Source organism: Zea mays, chromosome 7 (genome assembly GCF_902167145.1).
Source record: "Zea mays cultivar B73 chromosome 7, Zm-B73-REFERENCE-NAM-5.0, whole genome shotgun sequence".
NCBI classification, from domain to species: domain Eukaryota; kingdom Viridiplantae; phylum Streptophyta; class Magnoliopsida; order Poales; family Poaceae; genus Zea; species Zea mays.
This window is the reverse complement of record NC_050102.1, coordinates 163229565-163257305: the sequence shown is the minus strand read 5'-3', so window position 1 is coordinate 163257305 and position 27741 is coordinate 163229565. Positions and strand designations below refer to the sequence as shown.

General features: G+C 50.2%; 1 protein-coding gene across 3 annotated transcripts; it reads left to right on the top strand.

Moving 5' to 3' along the window:
* On the top strand, positions 1 to 27732 carry LOC100383136 (Tyrosyl-DNA phosphodiesterase 1). 3 transcript variants are annotated; one of them, XM_008653472.3, is made up of 17 exons: positions 22 to 234; positions 304 to 459; positions 607 to 798; positions 961 to 1224; positions 2905 to 3123; positions 3694 to 3754; positions 21355 to 21431; positions 21523 to 21780; positions 22729 to 22818; positions 23383 to 23517; positions 23985 to 24134; positions 24591 to 24694; positions 25341 to 25394; positions 25470 to 25560; positions 27033 to 27110; positions 27210 to 27342; positions 27426 to 27732. In XM_008653472.3, the coding sequence occupies exons 2-17, from the start codon at positions 442 to 444 to the stop codon at positions 27497 to 27499; spliced, it is 1998 nt and encodes a 665-aa protein (XP_008651694.1). In that variant the 5' UTR covers positions 22 to 234; positions 304 to 441; the 3' UTR covers positions 27500 to 27732. The 3 variants fall into 3 exon arrangements, with proteins under 3 accessions (XP_023156319.1, XP_008651694.1, NP_001169273.1); NM_001175802.1 differs by having other exon boundaries at positions 141 to 234; positions 327 to 459; positions 27426 to 27695; XM_023300551.2 differs by lacking the exon at positions 23383 to 23517 and having other exon boundaries at positions 1 to 234; positions 27426 to 27718.
* Positions 27733 to 27741: the final 9 nt, after the last annotated feature.

Here is a 27741-nt window from a genome sequence, read left to right as displayed (position 1 = left end):
GGGATTTCGTTTTTTTTCCGTGATTCACCGTTTTGACCGTTTGATCTAGAGCCAACGGCACAGATCTGCGCCCTTCTCTCGCTTTCTCCCTGTCTCCTCGACGCCACCGCCGCCACCGCCTGGGCACCTCCCCCGGCCTCCGACGCTGCTAACCGCTCGACGTCCCGCCACCTCCACAACGCAGTTGGGCGCGCTTCCAGCCTCCGCCGGACCGGCGAGCTCCGGAGGTCTCAGGTAAAGCAACCCCAAAATTTTCAAATGTCTGTTGTAAAACATGGTGACTGATCAATTTCAAATACTTAGTCACTCGAACTCTCGAAGAACAGAGTGTCCATGGAATGATTTAAAGATGGCGGCACCACTGCCTTCGTCTTGCACATCTCTTGCACACTCTCCTAGGGTTTAGGGTCTAGACTCAAACCCCTTCTCGAAGACTACCATATGGCGTCCGCATCTCGAGTAAGTCACAGCCTCCCCTTTTCTCCGGTCCATTACACGGTCCGATATCGGGGGGAAATTTTGGGGTTGGATGGTTGCTTTTACTCAACGCTCTAGGATAACGTGTTGCATTCAGTTGAAGTGATATTTGGCGCCTTGGTTTTTTAGGTGAGGCTTGGCACTCTAGTTCCCCTTACCAAGGACAATGCTGGCTCATCAAATGGATCTGTATCAAGCATTCCTATATTCCAGGGGCCCAATGTAGTCGGGAGGGATCATTTGGTTGTCGTCGACAAGAGGATCAGCCGCAAGCATCTGAGCCTCCACGCCTCTACTGATGGCTCCATTGAAGTAGTAGTGGTATGAGAAAATATGGGGGATTGTTGATGGTGCCACATCATTGAATTTGAATGTATTTATGTCCTTATTTGTTGAAAGTAATGGTGCGGCATCATCATATTTCAACGGCTTTTGATTCAGCAAATAAGTTGTTGTATAAGTTCTATGTTAATGGATTTTCAGGAAGGTCCAAACCCTATAATTGTGCGATCGAAGGGACAGAGGAGGAAGGTTTGTGCTAAAGAGACAGCCAAGATTGCTCATGGTGATGTCCTAGAACTGATTCCTGGTGATTATTTCGTGAAGTACGTGGACATGGGTGATGAACATGTACCAATGCATTTGAGCGACTTAATGAAGGGTAAGAGGTATAGTGAGGAACATGGCGCAGCAGTCAAGAGGATTCGACAGATTATGGAAGATGAGGCTTTGGCAAAAACACTACAGGTTAGCTAATGCTCTATTGTTGTTTCCAGTCCATTCATGTACCGTTTATTTAACTGACAACAGGCTAATCCACGATATTATTGATAGTTATGTTGTAGTGTTTTCCTATTGTTATTAGCTGACTTTAATTGGTTTTAGTGTCTGCTTAATTGGGGCAGTACTTAGGTAACATTAATACTAGTCTGAGTGAAAGATGTAGCAGGCTTAAAAACAAGGGACTTGAAAGTGCTTGCTTACTTCCCTCCCTTCGGCCACTGACCCGCTCGTGGCCACCACGCTCGCGACGGCGCCGCTCCCCAGGTCGTCGCGGCCCCCCATGCCGTGTGCCAGCCACCAGCAGCGGCACGACGCTTCTCCCCGCTCGCCAGCGAGCCCTGCCTGTGCTCCCCCAGTAGCCAGGCCGCCGACTCTTCCTCCCTCGCGGCCTCTCTCTTCCCCAGCTCCCTTGTCGCCGCCTGCCTCGCCATGGCGCAGGCATCTGCCACCCCCCTGCGACAGCGGATCCACGTGCCCCTCCCCTCCGGCTCCGGAGGCTTAGCCACGACCCCCTCCCTTCCTTGGTGGCTCAAATCTGCCCCGACCTGACCCTGCCAGGGCCTTCCCCGCCGGCGCCCCGCTTGTCGGCAATCGGCCTCCCTACCCGCTCCTGCGCTATGCTGCCCCCGTTGTCGCGCTGTCCACCTCGTCCTGACTGCGTCGACGCCCAGCAACGTCTCTTATATTCAAGCTTCTCTCGCTGTCGGCGTCAACCTCCCCTGCCAGGTCCGGCGCAGTCCCCTGGCTGGCTGGACCCGCCCTTGCCGCGCGCCTCCCTCCTTCGTCGCCTTCGTTAGTTCTGTCGGTGCCGCGACCTTCCCGGCCGGATCCACATTGCTGTGGCCATCCCGGCTAGATCCGCCATCCCTTTGGCTAGATCGCCGTCTTCATGGCTGGATCCGTCGCTGTCGTGGATTTTCCAACCGGATCCACCGATACCCCTTCTTTTCTGCCGCGGGCGCGACCACCCTGACCGGCGCAGACGCGTGCGCTGTCGTCGGCCTCCCTAGCGAGGCTCCTCGATGACCGATCGCGGAACGGAGCAAGAAGGCCCTAAGGTTGCTGCTACTCTTTTGTTGTGTCGCCCTCGCCGTTCGTTGACGCTCGAACGTCGACCCCTCCCGAAGAACAAGCTTTTGCTGCGTGTAGGGGGGGGGATTTCAACTCGGCAACCACCTCGACTTCGGCTACCTCAGCATCTAGGGGCTATCGTCTTCTTGGCGCACACACTGGTCTCTGCTCCAGCCGCAACATTCGCACCCTCACGACGCTGCGACTGCGGGGGGGGGGGGGGGGGGGGGGGATTTTCAACCCGGCGCCTCCTACCTTCGGCTTCTACTCCAGTCTCATAGTGTGTGGTGCCCCCGTTGCGACTGCGGGGGATATTAGACTGTGTGTGTGAGTCGGCCGGCACCACTGTTGGGCTGTCGGCCCATTAGGGTTAGGGTTGTGAGTCTATATATTGTACCCCATCTCCTATCAATACATCAAGCACTTACATTATCCTACACTTTCTGTGCATACATGTGCTCTGTGCACCTTTTCTTGCTGAGTAGTAGAGTTCACTTGTATGCTGGCAGATTTGGCTTTCCTTGTGTAAAATCACTGTGCACCATCAAATTATGATGTATCCTATCTAAACAGGAAAGCTTTGCAGCAGATGATGCAGCTGTTTCTGGCATGCCTTCTGGCCAAAAAATAAGTTCACATGACAGTGCCGGTTCTTCCGAAAGAAATAATGACAGAACACACTCTGTTGGTCCTTTGAAAGATATGCTCCCTTTGACTTTTCGGCTCATGCATGTCCAAGGTCTTCCATCATGGACTAACACTTCATCAGTTACCATTCAAGATGTCATACAGGTATTGCTCATTTATCCAGCACAAACTCTTGGATAAAATTTGTTTGTCCAATTCATCTCATTCAACATGTCAATGCTGTTAATATGAACGTTTGTTAGTGACATAACTGTTGCATAATAATCGATTCCTACCTTTTAAATAGCGCATGAAAAAACTTTTGTGCATTATGCTCTCGTTACTCGTTACCATCACTGATTCACTGTGTTCAAGAGGAACCTTTGTAATGCAAATGCAAACAAAAAACCTATGTGCTGCAATGTTCACTTATATACTGGCATACTGCACATTTCTTCAATGTTATTGCATTCAACTAATGTACTGCACATTTCTTCCATGTTTTTTGTGTTGTTTTCTTTTTGTTCTTTTGGCAGGATCTCTGCCTTGTAAAACCCTTTGGGTTTGTCTCCTTTCCTTTTGATATAAAGATGCGCAGTTCTCCTGCGCGTTCGATAAAAAAAGAACCATTTCTCAAAGAAATGCTATTCATGGTTTTCACATTATATGCTTACATTTCCTAATTTGCTGAGAAGCATAGTAGATTTTACTTCGTACATCTGAATGGATTCTTAGGGTGAAGTACTGCTTGCTGTACTTTCAAATTACATGGTGGACATTGATTGGTTGCTTACTGGTAAGTTTGTTATAAACATATTTTTTTTTTCCGAATAGCTGATTTTATCAAATTTTTAGCTGTCCATTTTTCAATGTAGAAGAGAATCTTGTGTTCCTACAAAAATTAACATTGAAGCCATCTGTGTGCTAGGCATTAGGCAATGTGGTAGATATTGTTATCATGCTCTATAAAGAAACACATTTGTTCAACTTGATAGAATTTCTAAATGTTTTATTTATACTGCAAAGCAATGTTTTGGTGGTAGGTTGAACACGTCTCTTCATATATATTTTTTCATTTATGTTCAATTTTTTATTGTAGATTGCCACATTTCTCATTTACTTAGTTTCACTACAGATAAATTTCTCCCAATGCTTTGTCTATGATGTGACTATCATATTTACAACTTTATAAAGTGTGTTGTAGCAAGTCCCCAGGTACTAGTTGCAACCTCAGATAGTCAGATTTGAGCTAAAATAATTTGTTCCTAGATTTTCCCCCTTCCCTCCAGATCCGCCAGTGTGTCTTTTTGTAGAACCAGCTGGCTATTTGAGTTCTAGCTGGAGTATGAACTATGGAATACCGCCTGCTAGATAAATAATACGTCATGCTTTATCACCAAAGAGTGGGCCTATTATTCCTATAAGGGTGCGTTTGGTTGCGGGACAGCCAGGACAGGGACGTCCACTGTCGTCCTCTCTTGTCCCTCCAATTTTGAGGGATAACTGGGGACAACACTGAGATAGTTCTGTCCCAACCCTTGACTCTGAACCAAACAACCTTTTTTGAGGGATCGTCCCATCCTGTCCCATCCTGTGATTGCAACCAAACGCACCTTAAAGGACAGCAAGGTACTAAACAGTGAACTATGCAGTTGATGAAAGTGAAAACTAGATAGATACATAACTTAAGAGTTTTTTTTCTTTTGTTCTTTTGTCTTTGGCTGCCTTTAGGCGGCTTGTACTGGGTTTACTTTAGACCTTTTTTCCCTTCTTAATATAATGATACACAATTTTCTTGCGTGTTCGAGAAAAAGAGTAATCCACTACAGCCAGGCAAAGTCAACCAGAAATATTATTCCATGCCAACCTTTAGAGCATCTTGGCTTCCATTCCAACAGAGCTGATGTATTCAAGGGCTAGTCGATAACACTTATCTTCAATTCATGCCTACACACATTTAGCATCCATCATTCAAAGCCCTGAAACCAGGATGATTCAGAGATCTTAAAATTTAAATCAAGATTGACCAGTTAATATCACAGACACAGTAGTTGAAATATTTGGATCTTAACCAATTAACAACCTTTAAAAATGAGATATTAACGTTAGGTGTAAAGAAACAACAGATACCTATCTGGAAAAACAAGAGACAGAATCAGCTAGAAGTCAAGAAAGACAGCTGGATAGTGGAGTTAGGAACTTGCCCCTGTCCATATCTGGGGTCAGGACAGTTGCAGATGTGGCAAGATGACAACAGAGGGAAGTCTAGCACCGTCACTGTAGTGCTTGATAATGAGGATAGCAAACTGGCCAGAAAGCGAGTGGCTAGAAAGTCGGTCACATCAACTGGCTGTCAGTGAGTGCAGATGAGGTTAAAGAAGCTAACCGTGAGTTCGACAACATTAGTAGTGGTTGTGGTCAGAGGCGGATACAATGTTAGGGCTACTAGGGCCACGGCGCTATGTGTGGCCCAAAACCTCTGTTGTACCCTATTGATTCTCTATAGGCTAGTGTGGTTTCCTATAAATTGGTTCAAGGCCTGATCCAGCAACAAAAAACCATCAATTTTCACAGGTCGAGTCATCAAGTCACAGACTAATCCAATCTGACAGGCTTGCTCGTAGCTCACTCAAGCACATGTTGCCCCGACGGCCTCATGTCTAAAAATCTCTTGCCACCCTCTAGCCTCTGCCTTCTTGCTTGTCTCTTGATCCCTCTCTCGATCACTTCCACTCTTCATGCACTAACCAACTCCAGCAACGATGTGATTGGACCTTTAGTAGCGGTGCGCCGGTGCCCCAACCTAGACATGACCTAAAGGCTAGACCAAGACACAAACTCCACTGAGGCGAGCGAGTGGGTGTTGTGGTTCTGGTTGCCTCATTTGACAGTGCAAGAGATGCCAAGACGTGGTGTGTTGGTACCAGACTGTCGGTGTGTGTTGTGGTTGTGGCACTAGAGCTGGTAGCGAGACCCTGGAGGTTGTGCTGGGCTACTATACCTGAGGGAGCAAGGGATATATCTGAAGTTGGTTATTTGTAGTGTCACATCACATGAGCCTACAAGAGGAAAATAGTTAGGAATGTGGCAAAATAAGGATAACCTTTGCCTTTACACGAATATTGCTGTTGTATCTAGTGTACATGGTTATTTTCCTTCAAATACATCACATATTGGCACGCGCCACCTCATTTAATGCATCAACAAAACCTAGAAAGTAGGTCCCTGCTGGACTCTTGGCAAGAATGTTGATCAAATGACGTTGTCTTGTGTCGATCCACCCATCTGACATAATCGTACAATCATACTCCTTCCAAGCCTCTTCATGCTTGGACCTCAATATTGTTGTCCTTTTGACAACCCTCTTAAATCAAGGTACCCTAGCTTCATGGTACGATGGGCTACGGTATCCAGGACAAAACTGCCCAATGGACTCCAACGTAATCTGCCAGCTTCTTGAGTTGACGACGTTCAATGATATTTTATTCTCGTAGAGAAAATCAGCAACATGGCCATCAACAATTTGCTTTGCTTCCTTTCTTGGTGCAGTGCTCAAGAATGGATTGAGATATTTTGTTCTTGTGCCTCTCTGAAACTTCTTCTGGTGTTTTGCAAAACATTGCACTGACTGATTTGCTTGCCTTTTGAGTGCTTGGTTTCAGAGGAGCAGAAACCACAAATGAGGTCATCGCAGCTTGCACAACTTTCCTCTTTGCTTGCTTATACTTTGTCCCAGAACTTGATTCTGGACCTTCAACATCTTGCTGTCCTCCCTGTTCACCACCTTCACCATCAGCATCAAGGACCACAACCTTCAAGTTCCTTTTCATATCAGCATGCATCTCCCTTGAAACCAGTTCTGGAACTCTAGTACACTTCATAGTGTCACCAAAACCCATCGGCAAGATGTTGTTTAAATCTTTTAATTCCAGAAGGAACAACCATAAAACAGAAAATACATGGAACAATGTCCTTTGCAGTGTCTGGCCAACACCCAAACTTCGATCCGGGGTCCTATGACCTAGCCTTCTTCTTCAGATTAGTTGCTTGTGCACGAAGCTCAGGAGACAACACTACAATGGCCTTCTCAACAAGTGTCGGAGAATCTGCAGCATCCAATGATGCCGATGCAGGCTCGGTGCTATCAGCAACAGTGGACACATGGCCCCATTGACCACATGCGACTCACCGACTCAGGAAAGATTTTTTCTCGAAACGCGTAGGAGAATTGCGCCCCTTTATATATTAAGAAGATAGAGAAACAAAGGCCTAAAGTAGACCATACAGCAGAAAGCCTCCTTACGGAGGCCAGTAGATAGCATACAAAAAACGCTAAAGAGGCAGCCTAGGGAACAAAAACCGACAAACCAGCTAGCCAGAGAACATAGGCCCTTTGCCCCAGCTGTTTCCCAACGACTTCTCTCCTCATCAGCCAAGGCAAGGATTGAGGTGGGGCTTGGAGACATTCCATCGAAGACACATCTATTCCGATGGATCCAAATAATCCAAGCACCCATGATGATAAGGTGAGAGCACCTAGAGGGGGGTGAATAGGTGATCCTGTAAAATTCAACAACTAATAGCCAATAAAACTTGGTTAAGTGTTAGTATGGCTAAGTAGCGAGCTCTTGCGAACACACAAGTAATCACAGAAAAGCAATCACGAGAGACACGCGAGTTATCCCGTGGTTCAGCCAAGTATAACACTTGCCTACTTCCACGTTGTGGCGTCCCAATGGACAAGGGTTGCACTCAACCCCTTTCAAGTGATCCAATGATCAACTTGAATACCACGATGTTCTTCTTTCTTATCTCTTTTCCCGTTCGCGAGGAATCTTCACAAGTTGGAGTCTCTCGCCCTTACAATAAAGATCACGGTGAAAGCACAAGAGTAAGGATGGGAAGCAATGTTGGGACGAAGGCAAAGACGCCACCCTTCGCTCGAGGCCTTCGCTGGTGTCTCTGGTCTGGCAGAGACAAAACGGACAGGGACACCCTTCGCTCGATTCGGCACCAGACGAAGGCCTGCGACGGCGTCATCCCACAGCGCGGCCTCGTCCGGCTCGGAGGCCCACGTGTGATTCGGCCCATTGTAGCGGGCCCTGCGTGGCCGCCGTGAGTTACGGGCCTAATTTGTAAAGGCATCCCTGTAATTACAGTCTGTAACCCTGCTTTATGGGAATATTCTGGGGATAACCTAGGTAGCTGAGGGCACATGCGTCCTTGGCACAAGGCGCTGGGCGCTCAGGCACCTATAAATACCCCCGCGCAGTGCCCGTGAGAGGCTAGGTTAACAGAGCTATCGCCTTCTAGCACGTAACCCTGTTGACATCATTGTTCACCCTTGTTGGCCTCCTTGCGGTTTAGAGCAAGTACCAACATTTGGCGCCCACCGTTCGTGCTACGAGAAAACCACCCGCGATGGCACCCAAGAGAGCTAACCCGAAGGCTGACGAGGCTGCGAAGGCAGCACTGCTCGCCGCAAGAAAGGGCAAGGTCCTCGCCCTCACCCAATCCACCCACCCAGAGGCCACTGAAGACAATGTTCCCCGCACCTGCGAAGACGACACTTTCCGCACCTGCGGCCCTGAAGGACAATCGCAGCCACCCCCAGGCTTCGCCCCACTGGAAGGCGCGGACCTCACCGAGGATGGTGAAGTCCTCGGCGTATCAGCGGAAGAACAACTACAGCTGCGCGCCCTGCGCCTCAAGAACCGCAATCTCCAGAGGCAGAAAGAGATACTGGAGGCCAAGCGCCAGCGTGTGTCCGCACTAGCCAAAGTGCGGCAAATGATACGCGACGAAGAGCAGAAGGCCCAAGACCTCGAGCGGGAGATCGCGCTGATGCAGCGCGAAGGCCACCTTGGCCTGCAGCAAGGGCCACCCCTCCAGCAGCGCGCACAACTGGAAGACACGCGCGAAGGCCACCTCGGCCTGCAGCATGGGCCACCCCTGCAACACCGAGCACAACCGGAAGACCCGCGTTTCCCCCAGCGCGACCACACCTTCCAGCACGCCGCGCCATTCCAAGGGGTCAACTATCTCGACGAGCGAAGTCCCCTGGCGCCACACCTGCAAGTGACGCCTTGGCCAGCTAACTTCCGAGCAGGGACCTATCCCAAGTACAACGGCAGCACCGACCCGGCGCAATACATAATGAGTTATCAGGTCGCCGTTGCTTCCGCCGGGGGGGACGACGCCACAATGGCGAAGTATTTCATCATCGCCCTAGAGGGCCCAGCTCTCACCTGGTTCACCAGATTGCCTCCGTTGTCCATTGATTCCTGGAGAAGTCTCAGGGACAAGTTCCTGCTCAACTTCCAAGGGTACCGCCCAGACACCGACGCCTTGGCCGAGCTCTCGCTTTGCAAGCAGCTGGAAAAGGAGACTCTGCGGGAGTATTACCGCAAATTTTTAACACTCAAGTCACAGCTGCCCTCCGTTGATGATCAGATCGCTATCCACTACGCCATCAGTGGCCTTCGTGCCGGCGTCCTCTACAACCACTGTATCAGAGATCCGCCCAAGAACCTCCAGGAGCTATATCAGCTCTTTGAAAAATATGCCAAATCCGAAGAGCTCCACCAGCGCAAGGTTGAGTCACAGCGGAAACCCAAAGATGCCCCACAGTCCAGCCGCACGTGGACGAGGACTCCGTAGGCAGACTCCGGTCGAGACGGCCGCAATCAGCAGCAAGTGCACAACATCGCCAACCAGCATCCCGCTGCTGACCCCCCTCGTCGCCAGGAATATCCCCCCCAGGGCCGCGGAAATGGAACTCGTGGTAGGGGCCGAGGGCGTGCGCAGCTGCCGCGCCGTTTCTACTGCCTCTTCCATGGCGAAGACTGTGCCCACCAAACCAAAGACTGCCCCGAAACGAAGGCCACCAGAGACAGAATGGCACGGGCGCAGCCAGCCGACAACCCCAGAATTGTCGCGCACAATTACCAGCAACCCCCTCCACCATATATCCACGCTCCCGCCCCGCATCCACCGCACCACGCTTACCAACACCATCAGGAAGTACAAATCGTACCTCCTCCACCCCCACCACCACACCAGCAACATCAAAACATCCCCCATGCCCCAAAGCAGGAAGACTTCGCCGATCAACCATATCGCGGAGTCATCCACATGATAACTGGGGGGTCCAGCAATGACTTCGACACCAAGCGGCAGAAGCGGGACCACTACCGCAGCATCAACCATGTCGCCGTCACTGGCCCAGTCGTGCAGACAAGGTGGTCCCACATACCGCTAACCTTCGACGCACGAGACGTCGACCTGCGCAGTGCCCCCCACATCGACGCTATGGTTATCAATTGCAGCGTGGCAGGCTGGGACCTACACAAAGTCCTAGTCGACAACGGCAGTCAGGCGGACATCATCTTCCTCCACGCCTTCGACCGCATGGGTATAAGCCACAGCCTGCTCAAGCCTTCGGACAACCCGTTGTATGGCTTCGGCGGCAAGGGCACCTTTCCCGTCGGCAAAATAGAGTTGCCCCTCTCCTTCGGTGTAGCACCCAATGCCCGAAGTGAGCAAGTGACTTTTGATATCGTGGATATGGTATATCCATACAACGCCATCATGGGTCGGGGCTCCATCAATAAGTTCGAAGCCGCCATTCACGGACTGTACCTATGTATGAAGATACCAGGTCCGCTAGGCGCCATTACGGTCTACGGCAACCAACAGACGACGCGCAACATAGAGCGGGACTTCGTGCCCGGTCAGAGAAACGTGCACTGCCTCACGGCCCAGCGCGAGGTCCCCGCGCCCGCCAGCCCAACCGATAAACATCACGACAAGGCACAGCTGCAGAGCCAAGTCAGGACCAAGACTGTCCCCCTCAATCAGGCCACGCCCAAGCAGACAATCACTATCAGCGAAGACCTCACCTCGCATGAAGAAGAGAAACTCCTCTGCTGCTTGTCCAAAAATAAAGATGTCTTCGCCTGGTCCGCCCTCGACCTGGTCGGAGTCAGCCGATCCATAATTGAGCACAGCTTGGGAATTGACCCTTCGGTGCGACCAAAAAAGCAGAGTCTTCGCAAAATGTCCGACGAAAAGACAGAGGCCGCCAAGGCGGAGGTGCACCGCCTCCTAGAGGCTAAATTCATCGAGCCAGTGGCTTACCCCACGTGGCTCTCCAATGTTGTAATGGTGCAGAAAAAAGCGGGAAATGGCGAATGTGCATAGACTTCACCAGTCTCAACAAGGCCTGCCCAAAGGACAATTTCCCGTTGCCGCGGATCGACAAAATAGTCGATAGCGCGGCCGGATGCGAGGTCATGTCACTCCTCGACTGCTTCTCCGGTTACCACCAGATATACATGAAGGAGGAAGACAAGGCTAGCACCAGCTTTATAACACCCTTCGGCACATATTGCTTCATCAGAATGCCGGAGGGACTCAAGAACGCCGGGTCCACCTTCTCCAGACTCACCAAAACAGTACTCGAAGGGCAGGTTGGCAGAAATATATTCACATATGTGGACGACATCGTCGTCGCCAGCAAGAACAAGGAGGACCATCTCGCCGACCTCGCCGAGACATTCGCGAACATGCGAGACGCACGACTCCGCCTAAACCCGGAAAAGTGCGTCTTCAGCGTTCGTCAGGGCAAAATATTGGGCTACCTGGTATCACACCGCGGCATCGAGGCCAACCCAACCAAGATCCAGGCCATCGTAGACATGTCGCCTTCGCAGTCCGCCAGGGACGTCCAGCGTCTGACAGGCAGATTGGTCGCTCTCAACAGATTCATCTCCAGATCCGCCGAGCGAAGTCTCCCCTTCCTCAAAACACTTCGCGGTGCAAAGGACTTCGCCTGGGGACCGGAGCAGGCAGCGGCCTTCGCCTCACTAAAACAGTACCTGTCGGAGCTGGCCATCCTCACAAGCCCCGACTCCTCGCTCCCCCTATTGCTCTACGTCGCGGCTTCGCCGCATGCTGTCAGCGCGGCACTAGTGCAGGAGCAGACAGTTGAGGGCGTGGTCAGGCAGTGCCCTGTTTACTATGTCTCCGAGGTACTGACACCGTCCAAGTGCAACATGACAGAGCTGGAGAAGATTGCCTACGCAGTCGTTATGTCTTCGCGCAAACTACGCCACTACTTTGAAGCATTCAAGGTCCGAGTCACCTCAGACAGGGGACTCGGCGAACTATTCAGAAACCCGGAGGCATCGGTGAGAATTGCCAAGTGGGCAGCCGAACTATCCGGCTACCACATCAGCTTCGAGCCCAGGACAGCCATCAAGTCACAAGTCCTGGCAGACTTCGTCGTCGACTGGACTGGGCCAATAACACAGCCAGACCCGTCCACAGAGAAGGTCTGGACGATCCATTGCGACGGCGCATGGTGCCATGCGGGGGCAGGCGCCGCTGCAGTCATCACCTCACCAGCCGGGGTCAAGCACAGATATGCAGCACGCCTCAGCTTCGCTCTGGAATCCGACAGATGCACAAATAATATAGCAGAATATGAAGCAGTCATCCTCGGCCTCCGCAAGCTAAGGGCCCTCGGAGTCACCACCTGTATCATCAAAACAGACTCCAAGATAGTTGCCGGCCAGGTCGAGAAAGACTACGCAGCAAAGGACCCCGCACTTATGCAATACCTCGCGGCCATCCGAAGTCTCGAGAGACAATTCAAGGGATTCACCTTGCAGCATGTGGATAGGACCAAGAATGAGGAGGCCGACGCATTGGCCAAGGCCGCCGCCAGGGGCGAGTTCTTGCCCTCCGACGTGTTCTTTCATATCATCGGCACGTCAGCCGTCCGGAGCCCCAAAGGGCTCCAAATAACTAATGACAGCGAGGGCCACCGCATAGTCAACCTTATCATGACCGAAGACTGGCGGGCACCAATAACCCTGTTCCTGCAGGGGTACTATCATCCAGCCGACATCAGTGAGGCCAAGCGCCTCAGACATCGAAGCCGAGACTTCGCACTGATTGAAGGCCAACTCTACAAGAAAGGGGTCAGTCAGCCAATGCTTAAGTGCGTCACCGAAACCGAAGGCATCCAGATCCTACGCGAAGTCCACAGTGGCACGTGCGGCTCACACGCAGGGCCAAGGGCCCTAGCTGCTAAGGTGATCCGCCAGGGCTTTTACTGGCCCGCAATGATCTGCGCCGCAAATCGGGTCACAAGGTCCTGCGAAGCCTGCCAGAAGTTTTCCCCTCGGTCAGGCAGCCCCTCGCAGTATACAAAGCTGATCGCCCACACATGGCCTCTCCAGCGCTGGGGCCTGGACATTGTCGGGCCCCTGCCCACCGCTCAGGGGAACCTTAAGTTCGCCTTCGTCGCTGTCGAGTACTTCACCAAATGGATCGAGGCAAGGGCTGTTTCTACAATAACATCAAAGACTGCCCAAAAATTCTTCTGGCAAAACATTGTTTGCCGCTTCGGAGTACCGTCCGAACTAACAGTCGACAACGGCAAGCAGTTTGACAGCCAAGACTTCAAGGATTTTTGTTTCTCCATTGGCACCAAGCTTGCCTTCGCCTCAGTCTACCATCCGCAGTCCAACGGGGTCGTGGAACGCGCCAATGGGAAAATCTTCACAGCTGTCAAGAAGATGCTCCTTGATGAAAAAAGGGCAGATGGACCGATTTGTTACCTGAGGCAGTCTGGGCACTAAACACAACTGAGTGCAGGGCGATTGGGTTTACTCCCTTCCGCCTTCTATACGGATCGGAGGCCATGACCCCGCAAGAAATAAAACATGGGTCCCCGCGAACAGTTCCGTCAGCCGTCCCCGACGTGGACGAGCCAACTTCAAAGGATCTCATTGACGGAGACCGAGTCTTCGCCCTACAGGCCCTAAACAAATACCAAGCCCAGACCAAAGCATGGCGCGACCACACAGTCATCCCGAGGGAGTTCAGCGAAGGGGACCTCGTACTCGTCCGAACAGCTCGGACGGAGTCCAAGGGCAAGCTGGAGCCCAAGTGGGAGGGCCCCTTTATAGTCAAGACAAAAGCTTCCCCCAGCGCTTACAGGCTCACAACGCCAAACGGCGAGGACCTGGAGCACTCTTGGAACATCGACAACCTCCGCAAATTTTTTGTTTGACTCACCAGGGCTGATTTCGCCCTTGTAAATTCGCAAAAACAATCTTGTACCGGCCCACACTCTTTTCCTCCCGGGGGGTGAGGTTTTTAACGAGGCGGAGCCATGTAATATATGTCTGAAAAATCCCCCGCAAAAACATGCGTCGAAAAAAGACCGCGACGACGGTCTTCGACATTCGACCAATACGAGGTCACCGCGAGGCTAAGCGCTAGCCACCCTCGCGTGCGACAAATCCGCGCAGAAGTCGCCTAAGGGTGCAGCCGGACTAGCACAACAAGTGCGAAAAAACCGAAGTCTACCGCGAAGACTATCCGCGCAGAAGTCGCCTAAGGGCGCAGCCGGACTAGCACAACAAGTGCGAAAAAACCGAAGTCTACCGCGAAGACTATCCGCGCAGAAGTCGCCTAAGGGTGCAGCCGGACTAGCACAACAAGTGCGAAAAAACCGAAGTCTACCGCGAAGACTATCCGCGCAGAAGTCGCCTAAGGGTGCAGCCGGACTAGCACAACAAGTGCGAAAAAACCGAAGTCTACCGCGAAGACTATCCGCGCAGAAGTCGCCTAAGGGTGCAGCCGGACTAGCACAACAAGTGCGAAAAAACCGAAGTCTACCGCGAAGACTGTCCGCGCAGAAGTCGCCTAAGGGTGCAGCCGGACTAGCACAACAAGTGCGAAAAATCCGAAGTCTACCGCGAAGACTATCCGCGCAGAAGTCGCCTAAGGGTGCAGCCGGACTAGCACAACAAAAGCAGAAACGACAACTTCAAACCGTCCGCGCCAAGACCGACTATAATCGCACCAGCACAGCATAACAAAGCACACCAGACAAAGTACACAACTTCATCATACAAGCCTTCACACATATACAAGCGAGGGCACCACACTCTACATCGGCTCAACCTTAGGAATAATTCCCATCTCCCTATAATTAAATAACATTATCCTAAGCTCCTCACCCGCAAAAAGACTTCGCAGTTCCCCTTCACCTGTACTCGCGGCGGCCGGCAAAGACAACAGTTCCTGCCGGCCAGCCCTATTCACACGAAGCCGAGCCCCCTCCGCCCCACTAACTCTACGCTTCGCAACCGCCCTTCGCCGTCGGCGCCCGGTGCTAGGACCTGGCACATCCTCTGCGCCCGCGGCGTGCGGCGAAGCCTCCGCCGCAGCCACATCCAAAGCCGCAAAGTAGTCCAAGTCCTCCTCCGACGACTCCTCAGTCCACTCAACCGAGCTCCCAGAGTCAGCAAAATCAAAAAACTCAGATGCAGATCCACCACATTCATTACCACCTTCCGCGGTCGAAGCCGCCAAAAATTTAGCAGTAGCGGTTGCGTGCGCAGGCCCAAAATCTTGAACCTGCGCAGCAACCAAAATTCAGCAACATATCCAAAATTCCCCAACCCTCTACACCCACTACGCCACCTGCGAAGGCCCTGACGTCGCGGGAGCCTCCGCCGTTGGCTCCGCCATTGCTTCCGCTGTTGTTTCCGCCGCCACTGCCGCAGGATCTTCAGCACTCGGCGCAGCAGCTGCGGGGGCATCAGGTGCGCCTTCGGCGACCTCTAGGGGCAGGTCTCCGCAGGGCGCAGCGGATGCGGGGGCATCCGGTGCGCCTTCCGCAGTCTCCGGGGTCGGCTCCGGGTCAGGCAGCGCGCTGTTCAACGCCCCGAAGTCGTCCACCCTCTCGCCACGCGCCGCCTAAGACAAAACACCCAAAATTCAGCAAACACACACACAGCCCACATCCAACAAACGCCAAACAAACGAAAACGTTACCTGAGCCATCGCCGTCTCGGCCCGCTCTCTGACCACCTCGCAACCATGCGGACCCCACAGCCGGTCGTAGATGGCTCCGGCGGATTCCTTCACTACGGGGTCCTCAACCTTATAGATATCTCGCTCAAAATCTTCATCGGCTTGGTCGAAGACCTCGAAGTGCCGGCACCCTTCGCGGGAGAGCGCGTTCATCGCCCCCTCGCAGGTGACCAGGGAGGCATACGACATTAACCCCTCCACGACAGTGGGGAGTGCCTGCAACTCCTCCTGCACCCACTCCAGGCAGCGAAGTCCGGGCTCTCGGTCCGGCACTTCGAAATCACCGGTCCGCGCGCCCAGCTCACGGTATGTATCCATAAGCTGTTTGCGCGTCCGCTCTGCCTCCGCGCGCGACACGGCCTCGGCCCTCTCCACGCGGCTCTCCAGGGTGGTGAGCCGCTCCTGCAGCTGCTAGGCGCGCTCCCTGGCAATATTGCCCTCCGCCCGCGCCAATTTGGCCTCCGCCTGCGCAGCCTGCTCCTTGACGAGAGCCTCGTTGGTCTCCCTCCTCTCCCCCGCCAGTTGGCGCCGGAGGTCAGCCTTCTCCCTCTCAAGTGCGGCCACCTTGTCCGTCAGCTTACGGCACTTGCTGTCGGCGGCCGATTTTTCACGGACGGCGTCAGCATGTTGTGTCCGAAGTCTCTCGACTTCGGCAGATACAGCCGCCGTGAGGGCCCCCGACGCTGTACGGTTGGCGAAGTCAGCCACCTGCAGAGCACATGTAAGGTCGCGGCCTCAGCAAGTCAAAAAAAAAAGAAAAGAAAAGAAAAAGAGAGACTCTAGCTCAGCGAACCTGACTCAGCGCCTCCGTCACCTCCTTCAGCCGGCGGGACGCAGCGCCCGCCTCATCCCTGACAGCCGCGAGGGCCGACACCTCGCCTCCGGCGCTAAGAGCCCCGCCCTTCGTCTTTGGCACTACGACAGCCGTCGTGGCCGCCGCGGCGGGCGCAACTATAGCAAGTTGGCCTTCGTCCGACCCTGCGACGTATCAACGAATGAATTAAAAAAAAAACGAGCCAACGACTTACCAACAAGATAGTTGTCCACATTAATATCAGTGGCGAAGTCGGCGACACGTTTGCCTGACAACGGCAAAGCTCGGGCCGCCTTCGCGACCTCCGCCACTCCGCTGGACGGCGGCACCATCTTCGTCGATTTGGAGCCTCCGGCGCCTGCCGTTGCCTCCGGCGCCTTGCTAGATGCAGGGGCGCCCGACTTCGCCGCCAGTGGCGGCTTGCCTCCGCCGGGGGCCGCAGCCTTCGCAGCCCCCCGATGCCTCTTCGGCCTGGCTTCAACGAGCCTGACAACCGCCTGTCGCTTTTGTGCAGCTCCCTGGCGATCCTTGTCCATCACTGCCGACACAACAGCAACAATATTCCGCCCGTAAGGAAAAACTCTCCATTCACGAACCATGCGAGATGTAAAAAAGTCCTCGCCAGCCGCGCGGGGGATAGGAACATTCCTAGGCCAGCAACCCCCGGTGACCCTCATCATCCGAGCCGAGGACTCCCGGAGCTCGGGCGAAGACATCCTTCCCCCGGGGGCCGCGCACGTCCTCATCAACTCTCTAGCAAAACCATCAGAAACCCCAAGACCTCCCATAGCAGTACCTAATTTTCTCTTTTTAGAGGCTGAGGCGGCCGCCGGCGCAGGGTCGTTTCCAGTCTCCACCACCGGCTTCTTCCCACGGCGGTCCACTTCGTCTTGACCAGGATAGCCGTCATATGGCAATTGATTTAATTCAAAAACCCTGTTCAAACGGTCATTCGACCCACGGATGTCAAAGCTGCGCTGGCCCTCTGTCCTCGGCACGTAACGTCCAACGAGCCGCACCGCCCCATCCTCCGCCTCACGCACAAAGGCGGCCGGGTCGCGGCTTTGCAGATTCAGCGCGAAGGCAGGACTTCGCACCACCCTCCCACCATGAAAAGGCACCTGGCGAGGGCACACTTCGCCCAACGCCCAGCCATGCGCCAAGGGCCATACCCCGTATGCCACAAACTCTTCAACCAAATCGCGCCCACTGCTCGGGCCGGCGGCGCACCGAAGGGCCCCTTCGTCCACATCCTCCTCCGCCACTTCAAAGGGCGGGTACGCTGAGTAAAAATGAGAGCACATCTCGGACGCGGGGAGTCCCTCATGGCCTTCGACGGTACCCTCAGCAACGTAAAACCAAAATTCATTCCAGTTGCCCCACTTGTTGCGGGCGCAAGGAACCAACTCGACTACCTGCATCGTGGTCTTGCCGGTCTTCGGCGTGAATGTGCAGGATCCAAACTGAGCGACTTCGTCTCCAATCATCCTCTTCTGCCAGTGCAAACAATAATACTTCGCAAAAACTTCGACCGATGGCTGTCCGCCGTACGAAGTCGTCGCCCAGACATACTTTGACAGAGCCACCACGACATTCGGTGTCAGCTGATGTATCTGAACGTTGAACCTGCGCAGGACTTCGCCAACAAATCGGTGCGCAGGCAAGCGGAGACCGGCGGCGAAGAACGCCTCGAAAACAACCAACTCGCCCTCCGGCTCGGGGACTTCCTCCGTCCCCGGGACACGAGCAACTCCGCCGCCGAAATAACCCAACCGCTGCATTTCTTGCACGCGGACCGACGACATCCGCGACACTCCAAAATCAACAGAATCGCCGGCGCGCAACTCCTCCGCCATCAAACTACTCAGCGTCTCCTCAGACGAGGCGGCGGCCGGCGGCGAGGGATCGGCCGGCGGCGTAGCGGCAGCGGAAGAAGAGGAGGTCGACATCGCTACGTACCGTCGGCGGCGGCGGGCGGTCTGCTTCACTCGAGCCAGATCTCCGACGAACAAGAGCACGGCGGGCAGACGAGCGGTAAGACGGCGGGCAGCTAGGGTTTTCACGGAGCGCGGAAAGTGAAGTTCAAAAAGCGCCGTCCCCCGCCCCCTTTTATAGGCAGGGCGCGGCTCTTCGGGAAACCCGCAATCCAACAGTACGCTGTCAATCAACGGTCATATCAAAAACCCCCGCGGAACCACTTCGAGCGAGGGCAGCGTCTCCGCCATCTAGCGACGTGTTCGGCACCAGGTGACTTTGTCGAACTGGTCCCTCGGAGGGCAAATGTTGGGACGAAGGCAAAGACGCCACCCTTCGCTCGAGGCCTTCGCTGGTGTCTCTGGTCTGGCAGAGACAAAACGGACAGGGACACCCTTCGCTTGATTCGGCACCAGACGAAGGCCTGCGACGGCGTCATCCCACAGCGCGGCCTCGTCCGGCTCGGAGGCCCACGTGTGATTCGGCCCATTGTAGCGGGCCCTGCGTGGCCGCCGTGAGTTACGGGCCTAATTTGTAAAGGCATCCCTGTAATTACAGTCTGTAACCCTGCTTTATGGGAATATTCTGGGGATAACCTAGGTAGCTGAGGGCACATGCGTCCTTGGCACAAGGCGCTGGGCGCTCAGGCACCTATAAATACCCCCGCGCAGTGCCCGTGAGAGGCTAGGTTAACAGAGCTATCGCCTTCTAGCACGTAACCCTGTTGACATCACTGTTCACCCTTGTTGGCCTCCTTGCGGTTTAGAGCAAGTACCAACAAGCAACACACACAAATCCGCAGCAATACACACGCACACAAGCCAAGACTTGAGCTCAAAATGAAGCACAACGAGTTCACTACAAGAACGGAGCTCAAATCACTAACACGGTCGATCAAGTGCGCAGAGACGGAGTGTAGAAGACTTAGAATGCTCAAAGTATGCTTGGGTGGCTCCTCCATGCGCCTAGGGGTCCCTTTTATAGCCCCAAGGCAGCTAGGAGCCGTTGGAGGCATTCTTGGAAGTCTTATCTTGCCTTCTGTCGGGTGGCGCACCGGACAGTCCGGTGTGCCACCGGACAGCCACTGTTCATGTCCGGTGCGCGATTTCCTTCCATTCCTGGCGCAGCCGACCGTTGCAACTTCGGGCTGGTTGGCGCACCGGACACTGTCTGGTGCACGTCGGACAGTCCGGTGCCCCCTGCCGACCGTTGGAGCGGGCCACGCGTCGCCCGCGGATTTGGCGGCCGACCGTTGCGCTGGCGGTCGTTGGCTCACCGGACAGTTCGGTGCACCACCAGACAGTCCGGTGAATTATAGCCGTACACCGCCGAAGTTTTCCCGAGAGTGGCCAGTTCGCCGGAGACCAGCCTGGCGCACCGGACAGTCCGGTGTGCCAGACTGTGCTGAGTCTTGGCTGCACACAGGCACTCTCTTCCAATCTTTTTCTTTTCCTGTTTCTAGTACTTAGTTAACTTCATTAGTACCCAAAACAAATGTACTAAGTCTAGAAACATACCTTCTTGTTGATTTGCACTTCATTCATCATTTGGCATATAATAACTCACTTAATATGTGTTGGACACTTAATCACCAAAATATACTAGAAATGGCCCAAGGGCACATTTCCCTTTCATAAGGGAGTCAAGGCCTTTTTTTGGTAAGACCCGAAACAACATCTGAGACTTCCTCCCACCAACTTAGGAAGGAGGTGGCAGCCGGCTAAGGGGCAAGAGAGTGCAGCCCAAATTTCCGTAGAAGCTGATACCAGAAGATTCTTGAGAAGGAACAAGCCACAAGATGATGGTCCGAAGTTTCTGCAGCTTGGTCACATAAAAGACATTTCTAAGAGTGGTTTAGACCTCTTTTAGCTAAATGATCAGCTGTCCAGCATCTATTATGGGCAACAAGCCAAATGAAAAAGCTGATGATACTCTGGAGCAGGAGAGGTCGAGAGGAGATCAAGAGCTGCAGATGCTAGTCTTGGAAATAGGAGCGTCAATTTGTATCCAGGGCAACAGGGGCGGCAGCATAGTATGCCTTTTTGGCTACTGTAGCTGGCCAAAAATAGAGGCCCATAAAAAACCCTACAAGTTGGTCTGGTCGAATTGCTCCCTAATCGGACAATTTAATCACTCTAGTCGGGTGACCAGAGGACCTGATTGAGGCGTCCTCCTAGTCGAGAACCTGCTGGTGACTAGGCTGACTAATCGTGATTAGTCGGACGACTTGAAAACAAGAGGGTGAGCGGCCAGGCTGGCTCGCCGGCGAGCAGAGGCTGAGCTCCCATGTTGGCTGCGGCGGGGAGGTAAGCGTTCGGATGAGGCGGCGCGTTGAGGGAAGTCCGGCGGAGTCAAATGACCTAGGTTGCTTGATCTAGGGTTATTGGATGCTGTACTCACTTCTTATGGTGTCCAAATCTGTAGCCTAATCGCCCATGGATGCCTTAGTCACGCCTCATGGACACCATGGACGATTCGAGGATGCCATAGGCCTAAGATCTAAGGCGTCTGCTATGACATCCTAACTGCAGGCTTGCAGCGCCTTACCGCTTAAACGACGCTTAGAGGACGCATAACAACCATGACTATAAGTATACAAGTCATGCTGAGATTGTTATGTTCAATACGCTACATAATGATATATCAATGTTGTGTTTTGTATTCATTATTTATAATTTTGATCTAATACTAATTAGATACTCATCCTGCAGCGTGCCCAAGTTTGAGGAAGGTTCCACATGTCCTGGTTCTACATGGGCAAGATGGTGCTTCATTAGAGCTTATGAAGGTTGCAAAAATAGTGAAACGTGTTTGTTGTCTTGTGTGTTTCTTTCTTTCTTTTTATCATTTTCATGTTCATGTTCATGATTGGTTTGCAGAAGCTGAAGCCTGCAAATTGGATCCTTCACAGGCCTCCACTCCCAATTTCATTTGGAACACACCATTCTAAGGCTATGTTGCTTGTGTATCCTCAAGGAATTCGAATTGTTGTGCACACAGCAAATTTGATACATGTTGACTGGAATTACAAAAGTCAGGGACTATGGATGCAAGATTTTCCCTGGAAAGACACAGTCGATATGAATAAAAAAACAGCCTTTGAGAATGATCTAGTTGATTATCTAAGTGCACTTAAGGTAACGAGGTGTCTTTTGTGTTCTGTCATTAATTTTTTAAAATTTGATTACTTTTCCTGCTGAGAACTTTTTTTCTCAAACACACAGGAGACCTGTATCTTTGTATTAATATAGAGAGAGAAATACAAACAACCCACTTTGTCTTGCTTAGGAGAACAAAGGGGTTGCAGCCGAGGTTTAGAGAAATTATACAATCACTGGAAGATAAAAAGGACATGACCAAAGCAAGGCTACTTAAGTATCCCCTCAACCCGACTTAGGCCTAGATCCTGGAGTTTATGGACTCCAGCAAATTCCCAATGTTTCAAATATTTCGAGTTTTGGAACATTAGAACTTTTAAAACCATCATTTTCTTGTCAGAAGATTTTTTTTGATAATGTTTATGTGTTTTTTGACACTTACAATTGACACAATTACTTGTGTTTTTATCCACGTGACTAGTCTTAACGGCAAGTTGGCATTAAAGAAATAGCTTATGAATATTGTGCTCTTCCAGACAACTGAATGATTACTCAGAGAAGGGGAACTGAAAATTTCCTTTTACTTAAATACTGTCGAAATAGGAAAGTCCACTTTTTTTTTGCCAGAGTGGAATTCATGAATTGCTGGAACATATGACCCTTGTGGCCTTGTCATATATGTCGTTATAAGCAGTAAAGCATGCTTGGAAGATGCCTTAAACAAGTTGGAGGATGTTTCTATGATCACGAGATATAATCTGGATTCTCTGTTAAATATGTTCTTCCACAATAAGTCCCATTCTTGTTCTCCAACTCATTCTAGCACAATCTTTGGAATCGCTTAGATTACGCTGGTTCCCTCTTTTTGTTCATTGTGAGACCACTTGTCTTATACAACCTGTTTGTTTCCCCTGCAGTTGCAGTTTGTTTAAACTCATATTATCTGTTTTAGGTAGTAAAGTGAATTTTCACTAAATGACAATGCAGTGGCCTGAGTTCAGGGTGAATCTCCCAGGGGTTGGTGATGTCAACATCAATGCGGCATTCTTTAGGAAGTTTGACTATAGTAATTCAATGGTTAGTACAATTTGAACCTCAAAGTTGCTTCAAACTTACATGTGGTGCTGAACAGCTAGTTTCCTGTTTTCTCTCTCAACTAAGCTGACATGAAATGAATAACCAAACAGAATATTGGTCACATGCAATGAAATTAGCGCTTCTATCAAAATGTCATTTGGTGTTATAGCAAATGTATGCTTAGCTTGATAAACAATGGCAACATGGCAGTTTATTAATCACGTGTTTAAAGGCACTGAATTTGTTATCATGTTCATTAATTGACGAACTGCTTGACCACTGAGCAGCAAGGTCCTTATCATGCCAAATGAAATAAATATTCTGTTATTTAGTGCATCATTTGGCCATGATACAACAACATCAAAGCCTTTTAGTGCGCCATTTGGCCGTGTATAATACAAAATATTCATTTAGAGGAAGACATTTCATGTTGATTCATAAAAAACATGTTACATATTTTCTATCCATTTTGGTCCACCACTTACCTTGTCAACACACATTTAACCCATCCTCTTTCGCTAGTTTATTGATTAGTCAGTCTCGACTGATTTAAATCATTCACAGGTCAGGTTGATTGGATCGGTTCCTGGTTATCATGTGGGCTCCAATATTAGGAAGTGGGGCCATATGAAACTTAGGAATGTTCTGGATGAAATCATGTTCAATAAACAATTTTGCAAATCCCCTCTGATTTACCAGGTACCTTTTTATATATATCCATTTTTAGGGCATGCAACTTTGCAAAAAATGTGGTGGTAAAATTAATCTTTTGATCTTTAATACGTTGATAGTTGAAATTAATAAATAACATTTATTGACACAAAACTTGTGCCTTGACAGTATTTCTACCACAGTTATATCTTGAAGGCGCTCTTGTACTTTGCAGCATACTAATGTCATTCATAGAGCTGTGCCAGTGTTGCAAATTTGCAATGGTAAACAAAGAAGCATATAACAAATAGACCATTTTCCCTTGCGTTAGAGTGTATTCAATGGAGGGCTGGTACGATTGTACAAAACTATCTGTTATTGCCTTAACAATTGAGCTTTAAATCCAAAAGCCATATTTCCTTTCTGTTTACTCAAAAGTTTAAAGTGTATTATCATCTATCACCTATCAACTTGAAGTTGTAGGATGTTTACCATTTGTTCATTGTTGGATGTAGTTTTCTTCCCTGGGGTCACTTGATGAGAAATGGATGAGTGAATTTGCATGCTCGCTGTCAGCTGGTAAATCAGATGATGGATCACAGCTAGGAATCGGGAAACCACTGATTGTCTGGCCTACGGTGGAGGATGTTCGGTGCTCGATAGAGGTAGAAGAAGCTTAAGCTCAAATGCATTCTTCTTTATTTGTGCACGTACGAAACTATAATGAACAGAAGGCCCCATGCTGTCTGTGCGTTCTTGACCCTTGACATGTATACAACTTTTTTAAAACTAGTAGGTTGTATTTTAAGATGGATATGTACTGGCATCATGATTCATGAACATTTTACGTTCAGACATTAATTTTTCACTCCAATCAATGCTTGCTAGATACACGGTATTAATTTTTACTAATCATATTTACCTGTATATCATCTACTCCCTCCGTCCCAAAATATAATTCGTTTTAGACTAATCACATATTCTTTAAGTAACATATGAATGTAGTTTCCATGTATGTCTAGATTCATTATCATTTGAATGAAAGTGAACGGAAAAAAATAGGCAGAACGGAAGGAGTATCTTATTTTCCAACTATTATCTCTGTTTCATATTCATATTAGGGTTATGCAGCTGGTAGTTGCATTCCAAGTCCTCAAAAGAATGTTGAGAGAGACTTCTTGAAGAAATATTGGTCCAGGTGGAAAGCGGATCATGTAGGTCGTTGGTATGCTCTCTTTTCCTCTAATTACCTGAAAACCTATGATTTTATTTGAATAAAATTACATGATCGTTAGACCACCAGTGGGCTGCTATATTGCAATCGTCGGTCCATTATACATACACCATGCAACCGTGTGTTTTTTACCACTTACAGAATAGCATAACGTATAGCCATGATTGAAAGACTGACAAAGTGTTCAGGACCTTTAATTAAGTGCCTAAGGCATCAAACATTCTGCAGAAGTATAGCTTCTCCAGAGAAATATTTCTTTACCGAGTGGCCAATGGGGTAGTATCAGTAAAAGAGCCTAGGAATGATAAAGGTCTCTTCTGGCCTTGCCATTCTGACATTTTGTGAAGGTAGCAGATCAAGTCTCGATGTTTCTGAGCTTCTGTAGTGCGGTAGTTTTTTTTAAAAAAAAAATCCTCTACCAGAAACAATAGCTTATAGTCTTTTTTTTTCATTCTAGTTAACAGGGCAGTGAATAATCTCTGGGTAAGCCAAGCACTCAAACAGCATCAGTGCATTCAAGTGGGCATATGCTTTATGGCCTGAAAAAGACTGCCCTTCTTTTCTTTTCTTAATCTTTCAATGGTGCATACTGTTGTCGTGGACTAACATGCTGAACTTGATTTTTTTCCTTTATCAGTCGGGCTATGCCTCACATAAAAACCTTTACTCGTTACAGTGGCCAAAACATTGCGTAAGTTTTCATGTGACCTCATTGTATTCCAGAGCATTGACGACCATCATCTGAACTCTTGTCTATTCCCATCAGATGGTTTCTGCTTACCTCAGCAAATTTAAGCAAAGCTGCTTGGGGCGCGCTACAGAAGAACAACACACAGCTAATGATACGTTCATATGAGGTACTACCGCTTGTATTTTCCATGATACTTTCTGGACATTCAGGGCAACATATTTTGAACAAGGAACACTATTTTCAGCCTTTAAGATCTAACCAAGAATAGTTTACTACCTGTTGTAGATGATTGTAGCACCCATTCCACTCCCAGACTGACGGTAGTTACTCCTGCCAGCCTTTTAGGATCATACATCATCCCTACAGACAAACACACAAACACGAGTTTTTTATACGCACTTTGTCCTCAATCATGCGAATTCGAGAAAACTTCCAGCCGGTCATCCATCCCAAGATTGTTCTGGGCTAAGCACGCTTAACCCAAATGTTCTTTCGAGACAGTCTTTTAAAAAAGAAGATGCACCTTGTTGGTATGAGTATTTTATTAATTTTATTAAACCTTGAGCCAGGATATCACAATCCACCCCCTTAGAAACCGACGTCCTCATCGGTCAACCCCAAGCCAGAAAACTCCCCTCTTGGCCACGTCTGTATGTCTAGTGTCGTTATATGCCATGCTATGTGATCAGTCTGAGCCCACATGCGCCATATACCCGAACCCCTAGCCCACACACGCCCGTGAAACCGCGAGGGTCGGCTTTGATACCATTTGTAACACCCCGTTCACTCCCGGACCAGCAGTACTTACTTTTGTCAGCCCTCTAGGACCAAAGACCATCCCCACAAACCAACACGAGTCTTTTGTGCGTACTTTGTCCTCACTCGTGTCCACAAGAAAAACTTCCCGATAGGTCACCCATCCCAAGATTGCTCTAGGCCAAGCACTCTTAACAAAAAAGTTCTTTCGTAGTAGCCTTCCAAAAAAGAAGATGCACCTTGTTGATACGATTACTCTATTAATTCTATTAATCCTTGGGCCAGAATATCACCATTCATCAAGGGCAGGATATCACAATCCACCCCCTTAGAAGACCGACGTCCTCGTCGGTCAACCCCAAGCCAGGAACATCCCCTCCTGGCCACGTCTGTATGTCTAGTGTCGTCATATGCCATGCCATGTGACCACTCTGGGTTCACATACGTCATGTGCCATGTACTCGAACCCCTAGCCCACACACACCTGTGAAACCGCGAGGGTCGGCTCTGATACCATTTGTAACACCCCGTCCACTCCCAGACCGATGATACTTACTCCTGGCAGGCCTCTAGGACCATAGACTATCCTCACAAAGCAACATGAGTCTTTTGTGCGTACTTTGTCCTCACTCGTGCGCACCCGGGAAAACTTCTCAGCCGGTCAGCCCATCCCAAGATTGCTCTGTTCCAAGCACACTTAAACCAAAATTTCTTTCGAGGTAGGTTTCCTAAAAATAAGATGCACCTTATTGGTTCGAGCACTATATTAATTATATTAAGCCTTGGATCAGAATATCACCATACACCAGGTAGGATATCACAATCCGTCCAGGTGCGTCATAGAATCATCACTTATGCCCCCATCATTTGACCTCTTTTCAGCTAGGTGTATTGTTCTTGCCCCAAACACTCCAATCAGTACCACAATTTTCATGCACGGAAAAGAGCCGCTCAATCAGGGTAATTACAATTCATTCCTTCATAGTGTCAATTAAATTTTGCTGAGAAATTTGACATCCATCGTTACCGTCACCGGCTCGATTTTGCATGCATTTTCAGGATGGCGTCGCCCTTGGCAAGACGATCAAGACCAAGCTGGTCACTCTTTGCTGGAAAGGTGACGAAGAGGATCCATCTATTGTGAGATTGCCTGTGCCATACCAGCTTCCTCCACAACCTTATGGCACACAAGGTTAGTCGTGCCCTTGACCACCGTAGGTACGGTTTATTCTCAATAATAATATTGGTAAAGGCCATACGTTCTTTTGCTTTCAGATGTCCCTTGGTCGTGGGATCGGAGGTACACAAAGAAGGATGTGTATGGTTCCGTCTGGCCACGATATGGCTAGCCTGTGATTTGGTTTTATTTATATCCCAGAAAAAGATGATTCCTAACCCTGTTACTGTTCGGGTCGGTTTGAACCATCGGGCAGCCCCTCTCGTTCTGTGACCCTGCTTTCATGGCCACTCGACCATCAGTGGCGAGAATTGTGGGATACGATATTTTCATCTGGTTGAAGCTATGATATTGATTGATGCGTGAACAAAATGCCATTGGTTGCTTGCTACTGCGTTGTTTATACATGCACCT

Bases quoted from the DNA above. Each gene is read 5' to 3' on its own strand.
- LOC100383136 (XM_008653472.3), top strand. The intron at 3,124-3,693 runs GTATTGCTCATT...ATGGATTCTTAG, and splicing joins CCATTCAAGATGTCATACAG to GGTGAAGTACTGCTTGCTGT. The intron at 21,432-21,522 runs GTTGCAAAAATA...ATTGGTTTGCAG, and splicing joins CTTCATTAGAGCTTATGAAG to AAGCTGAAGCCTGCAAATTG.